This window comes from Catharus ustulatus, chromosome 14, assembly GCF_009819885.2.
Source record: "Catharus ustulatus isolate bCatUst1 chromosome 14, bCatUst1.pri.v2, whole genome shotgun sequence".
In the NCBI taxonomy this organism is placed as follows: domain Eukaryota; kingdom Metazoa; phylum Chordata; class Aves; order Passeriformes; family Turdidae; genus Catharus; species Catharus ustulatus.
In genome coordinates this window covers 12,569,882-12,583,966 of record NC_046234.1, presented here as the reverse complement: position 1 = coordinate 12,583,966, position 14,085 = coordinate 12,569,882, and the positions used below count along the sequence as shown (strand labels likewise).

The 14,085-nt window shown below is 38.9% G+C and overlaps 1 protein-coding gene across 4 annotated transcripts in view; it reads right to left on the bottom strand.

The window, feature by feature from the left end:
• Positions 1–14,085, bottom strand: part of LOC117002834 (mitogen-activated protein kinase kinase kinase kinase 4-like) — a 90,275-nt gene continuing 76,190 nt past the window's right edge. For 3 of the 4 annotated variants that reach the window (XM_033072311.1, XM_033072312.1, XM_033072313.1), the window contains exons 27-31: positions 12,249–12,349; positions 11,544–11,693; positions 8,462–8,621; positions 3,989–4,128; positions 1–3,204 (exon numbers count right to left, since the gene is read on the bottom strand). In XM_033072311.1, coding sequence (XP_032928202.1) covers positions 3,121–3,204; positions 3,989–4,128; positions 8,462–8,621; positions 11,544–11,693; positions 12,249–12,349 — 635 coding nt within the window. In that variant the 3' untranslated portion in view covers positions 1–3,120. Of the gene's footprint in view, positions 3,205–3,988; positions 4,129–8,461; positions 8,622–9,601; positions 9,775–11,543; positions 11,694–12,248; positions 12,350–14,085 lie in introns of those variants that run through there. The other variant, XM_042779720.1, reaches the window with a different exon arrangement.

Genomic DNA, 14,085 nt, shown 5'->3' with positions numbered 1-14,085 from the left:
TTAACATCTTTTAACCTTTTGTATTCCTTCTACAACAATATGCTGTGCCCAACATCCACTCCTTCCCCTTTGGTTACTCCTGTTTATTTTCTTCAGCTTTTCCCTCCTCTTCAGTCACTTCCCCTTTCTTCTCTTACTCTTCTCAACATCTCTGGGCTCTTTCTCATGTTCAACCATACTGACTATCCCTTGATATAGAGCCAATGCCACAGGTTTCTCCTGGTTGCATCCCGTTGCTATTGCTATTTGCAATACCACTTCTAAATCCTTCAAAAGTATTCACCTCTAGGTGCCTCATGCTTTCCATAATTACACATGGAAAGTTTTCAATGTTTTTCCATAGAGAACAGAAGATGAAAATCCAACTCACTGCCTTGAATTGTAGCTAGAAATGCACGCTAATAGAGGGAAACAGAATGAATAATTACAGTCTCAATGTGATAGTGCATATTGCCTCTCTTGAACTTGGGGTTGTTTGATCTTTTTATCTTTTAGCATGGACTTAAACTTCTTCACAGTGTGTCAACTTATTGTCACAATTTTCTGCTACAGTAAACTTACATAAGTTTTATCACATTTACTTGTTTAATATGTTGATATGAGTTGTTGTTACAAATTCCCACTGTTCTTTGCTAAACTCTTTTTAACTAGTCCCTAGCATCAGGAGAATATCTGTCTCCTACCTGTTGACACCAGAACAGGGGAGGGAGAAAAATCACATGCATCCTCTGTAATGCAGAGGCTGCTGAGATAAGCACACTTCAAAATATTGCAGGGAAGCCTGGATCACTGCTTACTTACAGCACGAGCAGCTTTGCACCTACTGTGTGCAAAATGAAAGCTCTTCTTCCTTCACAGTCTCTTAGACTTTTAAGTCAAAAGCAAGAAAGTTGCTTATAAATTGATTGATTGTCTGCAACTTACTTTTTGACAGTAATTGTAACTTTTACCTCTGGTTCTGTTATAGATTTGGGCCTGTTTGGTTTTGTTGTTGTTTTTTTTCTTTGTATTTCTGCTGTTGTTTGTTTGGTGGTGTTGTTGTTCTGTGAGTTAAATGCAACCAGCCCAAGTGTTCAGCAGCACAGGGAGCCAAGACAGGCTCTGCTCATTTGCCCCAGCCCTGGCCCTGACAACAGGCAGGAACATTACTATGACCAGAGTTCTTGTTGTCACACAGCTCTGCCCAAGCAGTTTTCCATTCAGATTTCAAGTCTGCACACAAGCTAATTACTCACATACATTAAGAACCACTTTGAGTATTTAATTGCATTTTTTTTAGTATGGCTTTAGGCTTATTTTTCTGTTAGTTAAACATTTAAAAGGAAAATGCTTCATTAAAAAACACTATACATTTTGAGATAAGCTAGTGCCTGTGAAAAGTGCTAGTTTAGTAACTTTGGAAAGTGCAGTCCTCCATATAGCCAAAAACATCACAGCAACAGTGCAGGCACCTCTGACCTGCCTGTAGCAGTGAGGTGCCAGCACAGGGAACAAAGGGAAGGGTGGTTAGCTCCCAGTTTGATTCCCTGCTGACAGACCCAGGGAGAGCAGTTCTGAGCAGCTGTCAGTCACAGCATCACTGCCAGCACCTGCACTGACGGACAGGACAGCACAGCTACCAGTTCCAGCAACTCTGCTTCTGCCCTCTCAGTCAACACAGAATCATCATCCTTGAGGTAGATGATCAGATATTCAAACACACTTTCCCTGCACCTTTAAGTATCAAATATTTCAAGTAAAAAATACCTATTTTCAAGCACTGGAACTAGTGATTTCACTTTTGCCCACAGCATTATCCCTACTGTATCATGTCTGGAATGAGCGCTTTTATTACATTTGATGCTTTACATTTTCAAAGCACATCCAAAAATCAGCTTCATGAGGATTACATTAAACCCTACAACTGAATCATAGTATATGATTATATATATTGTGTGTGTATATATATATATATATATTATATCTCTATAGTTTTATGGCCAATTTATAAGCCCCTGAGAACAGAGTTTATGCAGAAACACTGGCACCAATAACACTAGAAGACACAGCTTTATTTAGATATAATTAGCATAGAAAGCACCTGGAATTATTTATATTTTCTATTTATAATAGATTAACTCTTTGGATATTTTCATAACTATATTAAGAATACATTTGTTAATTTCAACATCCATTGTGGAAAGATTATATTTACATACAAATACATAAAGATTTGATGTGAAAGAGCAAGAAGGAAGAAAAGAAAGTGCCTGCTCTTGTGCCCTTATTTATATACATGGGTAGTGCCTTTAAATCAATTCATATGAGTGTGGGTTCCAGGTGTGAATAAAAGTTACAGGTTCTGTTTTATAATGCTTTATGCATCTGTGATTTTGACAGAATATTTAAACTGTTTTTACAAATACATCCTACAGTAACTGTGTCTATGGGCTCAGGCATCCAGCCCTGAGATAAACAGTGTGTCCCCTCCTGCATTTGTAAAAATCTCCCAGATGGGGCACATGATCAGAATGAACATTTTTACAACTCTGTACTGAAACACACCTGTCCACCCAGCACAAGGTGGACAAGGAGGGAGGATCCCTCAAGCCCTCTGGTCTGTGCTGGGACCCACCACAAATCCTTACTCTTTCACTCTTGTAAGACTTGCACAAGTCATTCGAGTTCATCTTGACACAGTGACACAGTAACAGCTTGCTTAAACTGTAAAACGAGCCCCAACCCAATTCAAAATAGATTCCAACTGTGTTTTTGTATCTACCTACAGCTGTCACTGTCCATAAAAAGTAACTTCAGTTCAAGATACCAACATTACATCACCTGTGAAAGTGAAACTGTCCATTTTTCAGAGTACAGGAGCTTCTTATATTGGCTACATTCTTCACTAAAGTCTCCTAATACAATCTTTGTTTGCAACGTACTTTGAAAGACAAACTAAACATGTTCGCAATACTTCAACGGGAAAGCGGAATTCTTTCCAGACTGAAAGAATATGAATTTTGATGAGTCAATAATGACAACATTTTTGTAGGTAAGAAGTGCAAATTTGTGTGTATTACCTCTGAGAATTTTACACTGCTGCCTACAGGGAATTTTTCATTTTCTTCATTTTGATGTACTTTACCAGTTGAATAGTACATTTTGACCAAGAGTCATAAAGTATATTTGACTGCTGCCTCCTGACTGCACAGATGCAAAGAACACCTTGAAAAGGAAAAAAAAAAGAAGAAAAAAAAGATGCTCCTGTCAGTTTATATTTATGAAAATATTTTTACTCATATAGGAAAGGTGATAGAATGCCACAGTCCCAAATACAAGGATATACATATATCACAATTGAATTGTAATCCCATGAGAAACTTTTAAAGTGAAACTGTACTTCTAGTACAACTGTATTTTCTCAATGTATTTATTTCCCTATTTGAAAAGACATAAAATAATTAATCTAAGGTTTTAGGGCTTCAGTTTTCTAAATATGAAATAGTGGGACTAAACAGATTTCAGAGAATATTTACCAAAATTGCTATGTGCAAGAAATCATACCTGATTATCCATACTTGGTGTCTGCAATTAAGAGTGTTGGGTTGGTTTTTTTTCCCTCCATGATGAGGGCTCTGTAATTTCAGTAGCCCAGGAGAGGCAGCCCTGTAGCTGGGAATATTTGGGGCCCACTCACTAACCCCCCCATCACCCCTGTGGTGCTGTGCAGTTCACAATGCCTGCATTTGTTATCACTGATAGCAGTGAAGGCTGGGTGGAATAGAGAGCTCTGACAGCTGGTGGTGGGCATGTGTGCATCATCCAGAATGAACATCCATAATGAACATCCATAATGGGTGCTTTGTGGGATCAGTGACTGCACTGAACAGGTGCATAGTTGTACCAAGGTAGGAAATAACCAATAACAAAGTTACCAAAATGAACTGGTCTGTTATAGTCAGCTATTACTCATTTTTGCTAAGTCACCAAGCTGTAGTCATCTCTGTACCTTGTCATTTCTTTCACATAGAAATTTTAGCTTCTGTGCTTTCTTGTGCATAAATACTCCTTCCAGATTTCCTGTTTCCACAGAGCGTAGTTCAATTGCTTTTTCTCCCCAGCCCATGACTTGATTGGACTGTAGGTAAGCTAAAAGGAAAAAAAAAGAGAGAAAAAAAAAGGTACTATTTAACAGCTGAAAGACTGATTTTTGCATAATTTATGTTAAGTATGGATCTGATGTATTTCTCTTTGAAAACAATATATTTTGTATTATTTATATTTTAATTTTGCACAAAAAGCCTTAGGAATAGTAAATAAATTTTAGTTAGTCCTCTCAGAATAATTTTGAACTCTAGACATAAATCTTAACTACTACTGTATATCTTAGACTCACAAAAGCTTGGAGGAAACCTCTGAAGGGCACCTTGTTTAACCACTGGCCCCAAAGTGGGGCCAAAATAGACAGGGTTACTCAGGACCTTGTGCAGATATATTTGATGGATATTTCACAACCTTTTCAAGACCCTGCTGCAATGCATCACTACTTTCAAGGCTGAACATTTTTTCCTAATATCTTGGTGCAACTTGTGCCCATCTTTGCCTTTCATCCTTTAACTGTTCACATTCAAGAGAAGTGTTGACTGTCTTCTCTGTACCCACTGTACTCTGCTCCTGTTAGGAAAGTTTGTATTTACTGTGGAGTTTAGCTTAATTCAGTTTCAGCTGAAACCCAAATACTTCAGAATCTGAGACCATGGCATGACTGATTTGATGTCTTCCCATCACTGATTATGTGCAATATTTCCAAAACCAAAAGAAGATATTTTAGCACTGTGGAAGCTTACTACAAAACTCCCTTTAAATCTGGCAATAAGAAATTGGAATAGTGATGAAGGAGTTAACATCACAGATCTCAAATTAGGCACAGTTTCAGTGCAAGCCCTCCGATTGGTGCTTGTATGGGCTTCCAAGGTAAAATCACATTAGTTATGCTCTATTGGTAGTCAATGCTCAGAAATTGTTCTTCTTGCTCAACTATCAACTATTTCACTAGTCTGAGAATTCTGGTGTTTTAAAATGATGTGAAGAGAATGTGGGCACTGGACTGGTTTAGTTTCATTGGACAGTGAATGTCTGCCCTACATTATTAGTGTGAGCAAGGTCTGCTTCTTAAAACCTTCCATGTTGATTTAGGTTTTTGCCTAAAAATTGAACTTTCAGTACAGACTGATACTGGAAGCAACAGCCTGCAATCCTGCTTGAGAAGGAGAGCAGAAAATAGAGGCAATATGCCCACATGACTGTATATATTTCTAGCAGGGTTGACTTAATATTGACTTGGAATCTTTGCTTTATAATTGTTGTTAGAACAAATGTATGAAAATCATACCTCCTTGGAAACACATATGGTTTGGTTACAGTGTTGTGATTTTACTTTCCTCAGAGACTATCAATTTCCCCTAAATCTGTTCAGAAGACTTTCAGTTACTCTTTGCACACACTGAAGGCTTCCCTGCCACTAATGCTGAGAGCAAGATAATACTTTCCCAGTATCCCAGTCATGAGGAAAGAGGAAGAAATCAACCTGTTTTAAAAGCAAAGCAGCAGTGAGCAACTGAGGATGAGTAGCAAAAAGGAGGAGTATTTTCTAAAACTCAACCTCATGAAATGAATGTATTTTAAAATCTTTAAACAACAGGGCACCATTGCTGCAGGCTGTGTAGAAAGTGTCATTAACATTTCTGAACAGTGCAGCACTGTGCAGTCTACAGTATCTGAAAAGTAAGCCCAGACCACCCACAAAGTGAGGAACATCAAAATGATACAAGACTCAAACTTTTGCTATTTATTTGTACCAAATGGCATCATATTAACCTTTTCAAACTTTGCTTTTGAACACAGCAGAGAGGGAGGCACTCTGTGGTTCTGGGGGAGCAAGGCAGGTGCATATATATAAACAGCATGAAACCATCCTGTGGCCACAGTGTTTAGTATGGGTCACATAAGCCTAGCAACAAAGAACTAATAAGCCTCCTGATCTTTTTCCCTCTATGAAATTTCCACTCCAGGTGCTGTGTCTGTATCTGTGCCTTTGGCAGATCTCAATGTGATTGCTTCCTTGCAGCTCCCAGTTACCACTTCATTAGTCTCTGCTGCAACCTCTAGGTCATCTGCTGGACCACTTCTGCTGTATTCTGAAGAGATCTGGCCTCCAGGCAGTATTCAAAACAGGAACAGAATAGACCAGATATGCCAAGTTAAGCTCTGATGCTCTGCTGTCTGGCCAATATACCAAGAACTTGTCAACTGACAATGGCAGGTTTAAGTACAAGTAGCATAAAATCTCAGATTTGTAGCAGAATTTAAAAATTCTTTCCCAAATTTCATCTGTGAAACAGCATGCAAACAAAATAGCCTCATTACACCATTTGCACAGTTGTCCAGTAATAAGGATCTGTACATGGAGATTAATTTGAAGGATAGCAGGCTATGAATTCAAAGGTCAGGACTGAGTCATGATAATCTTCCCACGTGGGAGCTCTTAGAGGTGTTTCAAGTGAGATGAACTGAGAGCAGATACTCAGAATAAAGTTGTCTTATTTTGGAACAGTAGCTCCTATACTATGAGCACCTTGGGAATAGTTACTTTAAGTCCACTTTCCGCTTCAGCTTTAGATAAAAATATCCTGTGCTTCCAGCTGGTATGTTGTGGAGCACTGAGGCAGTAATTTAACCACCTTTTGGTAACACTGTCTGTTTCTCTACAGAATAGTCTTCTTGCTTCTGAAATGTACAGGGAAAAGGAAATAAAGAGTTTTACTAGTTCCTCTGGGAATATCCAGATTTGTGTCAACTCTCTATGGCTACATACTGTAAATGATTCATTACTCACACAAAAGGGCAGGAGTGCTCTGAAATCTTATTAACTTGATGTTTCTTAATGCCTTTTTAAAACATGTTTTATAGAAAATATTACGGCTATATTTATATTTAGCCCTACGTATGTGTACATCTTTCAGATTAAACATAGAATACTTCTACAGTTTAATTTCCCATGGGATTTGAGCTTCCTTTCTTTGATTTCTTTTTAACAGAATGGTCACAGAGGTCCCAATTTAAGACTATGAATAAGATATATTTAGATTCCCTGCCCTAAATCCATCGATTATAATACAAACTATTTTTTATTTTTTCTATCAAAATACTCTCATCAAGTACAAACTTTTCTTTCAAAATACTTGTTTAAAGAAATCAAGAAATGAGCAAAGGATGGCTAGAGAGCAACCTGAGGGTAACACAAGACCCTTCTATCTCTGCAACAGATTGGAAATTGAGATACACTCATGTAGACTTCAGGAGGTTTGAAATGGGTATAGAAATCCCAAGAAAACAGCATCTTTTAAGAAACTGTCAAGTTGCCCTAAGCAGGGCCATTCAAATAACAGTTATTCACACTTCTCTCATAATGTTTTTGTCTGCAGCCAAGGATATTGAAGGATTAAGAAAATTAATAGGAATTAGTGTAAAATTATTAAAATAACAGTTAACAGAGGCCCTTATGTGAAGTTTGAGTTGTGTGTTTATAGGTTAGGCTAATTTTTAGTGGAAATGTGATTTCAATCAGTAGTCAAATTTGGTTTGTAGCACATCCCAAAGATGGGCTTTTCCTAAAACTAGTGGGGTAGAAGTGAAAGGTGAACATCCTTGATTTTTCACTGTGATATCCAGTTTCCTCCAAGCTAGTAACAGGCTTCTGTGCAGTCTAATTATCTGCAGCTTGTTTTGTTGGTATGTTTGTTTTAAAATAAAGAACAGGAGTGAGACAGAAATTAAAAGTAACAAGCAATAAACCTAAAAATCTGCCTGTGTTGTTCTTCATTTTCCCCATACTGTTAGCCTGAAGCCCTATGGGAAAGGTGAAACAAACAGCTGTCCTGGCTCCAGTACAACCAGAATCTCCTAACAGCCAAGTGCAAGCACAGGGAGATTAAGAATCTATCACAAATACCCTGGGCAGCAGCCCCGTGAATTTAAAGTGATAAAATGAAGGGGCCATTTGACAGCAGTTACAGATCTCTTCAGTAACTGACCCCTCAGTAGCTGTGAATTTCTACATAAAACGCTGTGAGCTATGAACAACGAAAACTCTTTCCTCCCTCTGTAATTCACATAATTCTCCCTGTGGAAACTGGTGGTAAGCTGCATCCTCAGTGAAGTCTGTCTGTATAGCCAATGTGTGATGCAATAAACAGTGTGACAAGAATACAGAATGTGGTCCAAATGGGAAGCCCCTACTGCAATCATTGGCTGTGTTAACACAAACACCCATAAATCTGTTTACTCTTCTACACATCTGGTTTGCTCAGAAGGTGCTTTATGTGCCATACAACCATTTCCACATAGATACAAACCTCATAAAGAAGTCAGGCTTCATGCAGCAGAATCTTATATTTAATACAGAGTGATTTTTCATACATACCTACAGACGCTGGCATTTCTCCCCACTGTAGAACAGTCTCCTTTGTGAAATGCCCATATATATCAATGTAGATGCCTTCATCTTCATAGGTGAGCAGGAGCTCCATGCCACTGGTGTTTGGGAGGATGATAATGGCATGTGGGCGAATTGTCCCCTGGATCTAGAATCGTATTTTGCTAAGATTTATATCAGAACATGGACTGCAATTTCAGCGATTACATCGATCTAACTAGCCTGGCAGCACAATAAAAAGACCTAGCTCATGGCTCATGGCTCATGGAAAGTGAAAGAAATGCCTGTTCTCAGAGGCTGTATAGTTTGTAGTTAGTAAGCCTCAGAAACAGACTTTCTCCCCTTCTCCCCCCTTTGAATATGATGGTAGGTTTGCAAATAAATCAATGTTCAATAGTTCACTTTAAATTCACCATTGTTCATTGGTTTCAAGAAGCCATGGAGCCATTGAGACACAATAATATTTACTTAGTCACTCACAAAATACTTGCATTATATAAACAGGAGAAAGGTGAAATAAATTTGAATTCACATTTTTTTCAGAAAATGGAGGAAGGACAGAAACTCCCACATTGCAGGAGATCAGTGCTTTCACTTTCCATGATATTTCCCTATCCTCACTCACAAGCTAAAAACCTGCAAATTTAATAATATTTATCGTGCTGTAAAAGGTTCCCTGGACCTTTTCACTGTCCTTCCCTTCCCACATCCTTCACTAGAAATAGCTGCCCATTTGACTGCTGTTGGGCACACCTCTGCATGCCACAGGAACAGTGCATTTCACTCACACGAATCTCTCCCAGAAGCCAACATATCCCAAGCAAAAAAAAAACCAAAACCAAAACCAAAGATGAACTATACAACCATGAAGGTGGGGTTTTATGAAAGCAGTTTTGAAAGAAAAAGAGGACAGCCTTAAAAAAACAGTAACAAAGCATTTCCTTGTTTAAAGCACTACTCAAAACAGGATGTTAAACAGTAAATTAAACCACCACAATTAATATTTTTATAGGAAGCATATGACTGGAGCTTTACATCATTCTCACAAGCCAGCCACACACAGGTCTTTTCTTCCTCAAGCACAGACATTAATGAACAGTAAAAGAAGCACTGAAGCTGTACTTGCCAAACTGAATACACTCAGGCCACCCACTTGACTCCGTGCCTCCGCAACAACTATCCGTAACACTAGAACGGGGATCCAGAGCCGCAGAGCAATTTTAATGCGTTGCCTTGGTACTCGCATGAGCGACCGGAGCAGGTAAGAGATGAAGAAAGAGGTGGGGAACCAGGAAAAGAGGCTACCAGAAAGCAAGAGTATCTCAAGTCAGCCTGTTATAGTCTGGGCTACTGCCACCACAAAGCTCCTTGAGATAATTAGCCAGTTCTAGCTCTTTTAAAATAATAGAATATCAAAAAATATACAGCTGCTGTAGCAGCTGATTTATTTCAGGTCTAAGACTCTGAAGAGAAAATATATTTTTAGTCTGTGCTAACTTGTGGCTGAAGAGCTCACACAAACACAGCGAGTCTCAGGTGCCCCACATATTCAGGGCAGTCATCTGGGAAATCTCTCTCATCAGGTACCTAATTGTATTTGCAGCCTGTTGAAAAAGTAAAGCCTCTAAGAAAGTTCACTTTTGTTCTTTGCCTTTTTTCTCTTGGGCAATTATGCTAATGATCCTTTTGACAAGTCGCTGTTCACCTTGCTCAGCAACCCACTTCCAGAAAGGCACGTGGGTACCACACTTCAATTTACAAACTGATGTGAATTCATCCTGGCTGCATAGTTAACAAAGCCACTGTCAGATTAAATAAACCCTCTAACAAGACAAATACTAAGTACCTTTAAAAGAAAGCAACACAGAAATAAACTGTACAAGCCTTTAGCAGGTGATTCAACAGTTAGAACAGCTAGAAGAGCCATTTTTCAGTTAAGAGAAGTCCATAAATCTAACAGCCACTCTTACATCCGTGTCCATCAGGAACACAGGTCTGACAGAACATGGAGGCTGTGGCTTGCAGGCACGGCAGTGATCAAGTGGCTTGCACAGGAGGAGTGGGTTTTCGTTTGGGTTGACAACAAGGGGCTGAGAGTGGAGAAAAGTTAAAAAATAAATGGATTCATGGCACAGGCTGCAACATGCAGATCTGGGATGAGATTTCTTCAGACCTCCCAAGCATAACTTTGGGACACATGGTCTGGGGATACAAGGAGGCCATGGGACCCCAGCCCCTGTGGAGCACTGTTGACTTCAGGGAGGGTTCAAGTGTGCACAGGAGTTTCTCTGCCAGCAGCCTCCCATCAGACTGGAGCCAGTCTGCAACCTGCCAGTTTGCTGAACCTAAGCCCCCAAGATTGTCTGGCTTTTGGGACACACAGCTTTGAAAAGAGCTATCTACAATAGCTAAAAAATAAGCAAACAAACAAAAATCCAAAAATACTAACACCACAGCACAGACTTCTTACTGGACAGCCCCATGGCAGCCATTCACTTCTGCAGGGCAATTTGCTGTTATCTTAAGCAGGAATTTAGTGATCACCATCACCTCAGAGACACAATGCAGGATGTACACATACCCCTGAAATCAACTCCTTCATGCTAACTTACTGACAATCTAATGAGAAAGTCCCAAGGAAAATTTAAAACAACTTCTGAATTTACAGAGTGGTTTCACGGACAACTGAATGGCAAGAAGATCAGCAAATTTATTTAGTCTGAAATTGGTTTCTTCTGTCTGCACAGTGGCAGATTGTAAAAGTCACATAAATTCATGTAGATATTATTGTGTCTTTGACTGTTTAAATCCTAAATTTCCAGGATAAATCAATTAAAAATAGTACTGGACATACAATAGGCTTTCTGACATTAAACCACTGAAACTGATATTCTAAATGTAGTAAAAGCATTTAAACAGGACTTCAGTGTTATAAAACTATATGAAAAGTGGTTTTGTATTAGCTGCCACTGATCACTGTTTTGAAAAATAGTACAACTCTTAACCTGATCATCATCAATACACAACCCAAAGAACAAAGGCATTAATATATATTTTTGGATTCTCTTACGTGTGTTGGAAGGTACAAGTCATACACAGATCCAGAGTCCACATCAATGGCATGAAATCCCACTACTGAGCCATATATGACCTTTAATCTTTGCCCATTTTCAACAGTCAGGTCAACTGACAGTGGTTTGTGATGAAGTGAGGTAAAGGACTGGGAAAAAGAAAAATGCAGGATTGTAACACAGTAAAATTGTTGGTTTGCAGAACTACATTTAGGATCCTACAAATTCTCAAAAGTTAGAATGCTATTTTTGTTGAATAGTAGGTTACATTTAAAGAGCTAAATATCCATCATCCACTGAGTTGCAAGGACAGTTGGATAATTCATTTGTGGTTTGAAAAAGAAATCAAGGTTCTAGAAATGGACTAGGCAAAAAGTAGGCTGACTACCACTGTGTTTAATTTCCTCCCCTTTTGAGGGAAATCAACATCAACTTTGTCAATTCAAATGCACATTTTGGCATAGCACCTGCTGGGTTTGGCTGGGGTACAGAGAAACAAGTTATTCACATCAAACACAACTGTGACAGTTTCATCCCTGCCATCTCCAAAGTACATCAAATGTGCTACATTTTCTTTTAAAGAATACTCAGTTTATCTTTGGCTAGAATAAATGTTATACAAAACAACAAAAGCAAAAGCAGAGAGTAGATGAAAAACAGTGAGAGACAGTGACACATCTGAACCAAAGTGATGTTTCACTTACCTTAAAAGCCATGAATTTGTGATAAGGCTTTGGAGCCCAAGCATAAACCTCCACTGAGTTTTTCAAAGCGATTACAAGGAATTTGATTCTCTCATATTTTACTGTAAAACAAGAAGAACAATTCCTTAGGTACCAGACTGATGCTAAAATCAAAGACCATCACATCACATGAAATAATTTTAATGGATTACTTGTAGAGGTACACATTATCCAGCAAGGGAGACCAATGCATTCTGGACATCAATGTTTAATACTACCAGTGACAGTACCTTGACTGGAAACCTACAATTCATTTATTTTCCATAAAGCCAAATGACTGTTACCAATATTTATATATTCCTTTTCATGTAGTGATGAAAAAAAATCGCACTACTTCAGAAAAAATGTCTTAACCCTGCAGCTAAACCAACCTACTTGATTTTTAAAGTATGAACATACCCCACTGCTACTGGTTATGTACTGTTGGAGCACTGGTGATTGTTGGCTGAACAATTCTGTCAGACTAGGCAGGATGAATTTTCATTTCACTGCTCATCTGTGGGTTAAATCCCCAGGTGCTGTGTGGGTGAAGGACTCCCATCTTTCTGAGATGAGTAAGCATTTAAGAGATGAGCAATTTCTCAAGACAGTTAAGGTCGTGCTGGGCCCATTGAGAATAAATGAAGAATCATGCATTGAAAATTAAGATTTCTTTGTACATTGTGTTTTCATTCCACCAGAGACAAGCTTTTGGAAACAGGTTGCTATCTCACATAGGCAGAGAACAAGAAAACACAGCAAACTCCACCAAAATGCAGAACAGTACATCATTTTCCTTTTCTACCTGGAAAAACAGCTGTACAAACAAAGGTCAAGACACAAGAAGACTCACCTAGAGAAAAACAGCAGCAGCTGTGCTGTCAAAAATGCAGGAATGGCTTGTCTCATGTAAACACAGAAAAACACGACCAAATGTTTGCCTAATTTTAGGATAACTATTTTGTCATTGGTTTCTTTTTTTTTTTAATGCACCAAACCCAAGTATGAGCAACTGAAGTGGAATATGTGGGTGCTTAGCTATAATCACAGTTAAAGTAACAACACACATCTGTTTCACATTCTTTCTGGAGTTTAACCCCTGCCACTTCTAAAGCCAAAAGGCAAAACCATCAAGCAAGGTATTAATGAGAAGCAGCCACCTCACATTTCCTGCACTCCTCTGTATCATGGCTTTGTTTGGCTTTAAACAAAGTGCCACTTTTCACCAAAGCACAACTTGTGCCTTACATCCACCCCCACTGTTAAATGGCAGAAATTAGCACAATTCTCACATTCACCTTCAAGAATGAGCTGCCTGAGAGCCAAAGAAAAGCCAGATGATATAATTTCCAGGGTGTTTAAACAAAGGGATATTTGGGTCTTTCCTGAGAGAGCGAGGGATGAGCTGATCTACCTAAGGACATCCTACAAATATGATTCACTAGGATTTGAACTAGGTCCAATTTCTTAGCAGTTACCTAGGGCCAAGAGGGAAGCTGAGGAGGTGGAAAACATCAGCTGAATTAAAACTTTAAGTAACTACAGAAAAACTGAACAACTGACTGAGCACAGACCATGGCTGGCACTCTCTCCTTCCAGCCATTACAGGGAACAGCCATAGCATCATCTGGTAATTGCTGCAAGAAGAAATGCTGTCCCAAATGACAGGGAGCACGGCATCTGCCATGTAAAACCGCGAGTCTTGAAAGAACTCATGAGATATTCACCCAGCATAATCCTGAAACAAAGCTGAAGAATGCTGCTGTCACAAGATACAAAAGGAGGATGATTAAGCAGTTCTCTAAGGAAAAACAGGAAA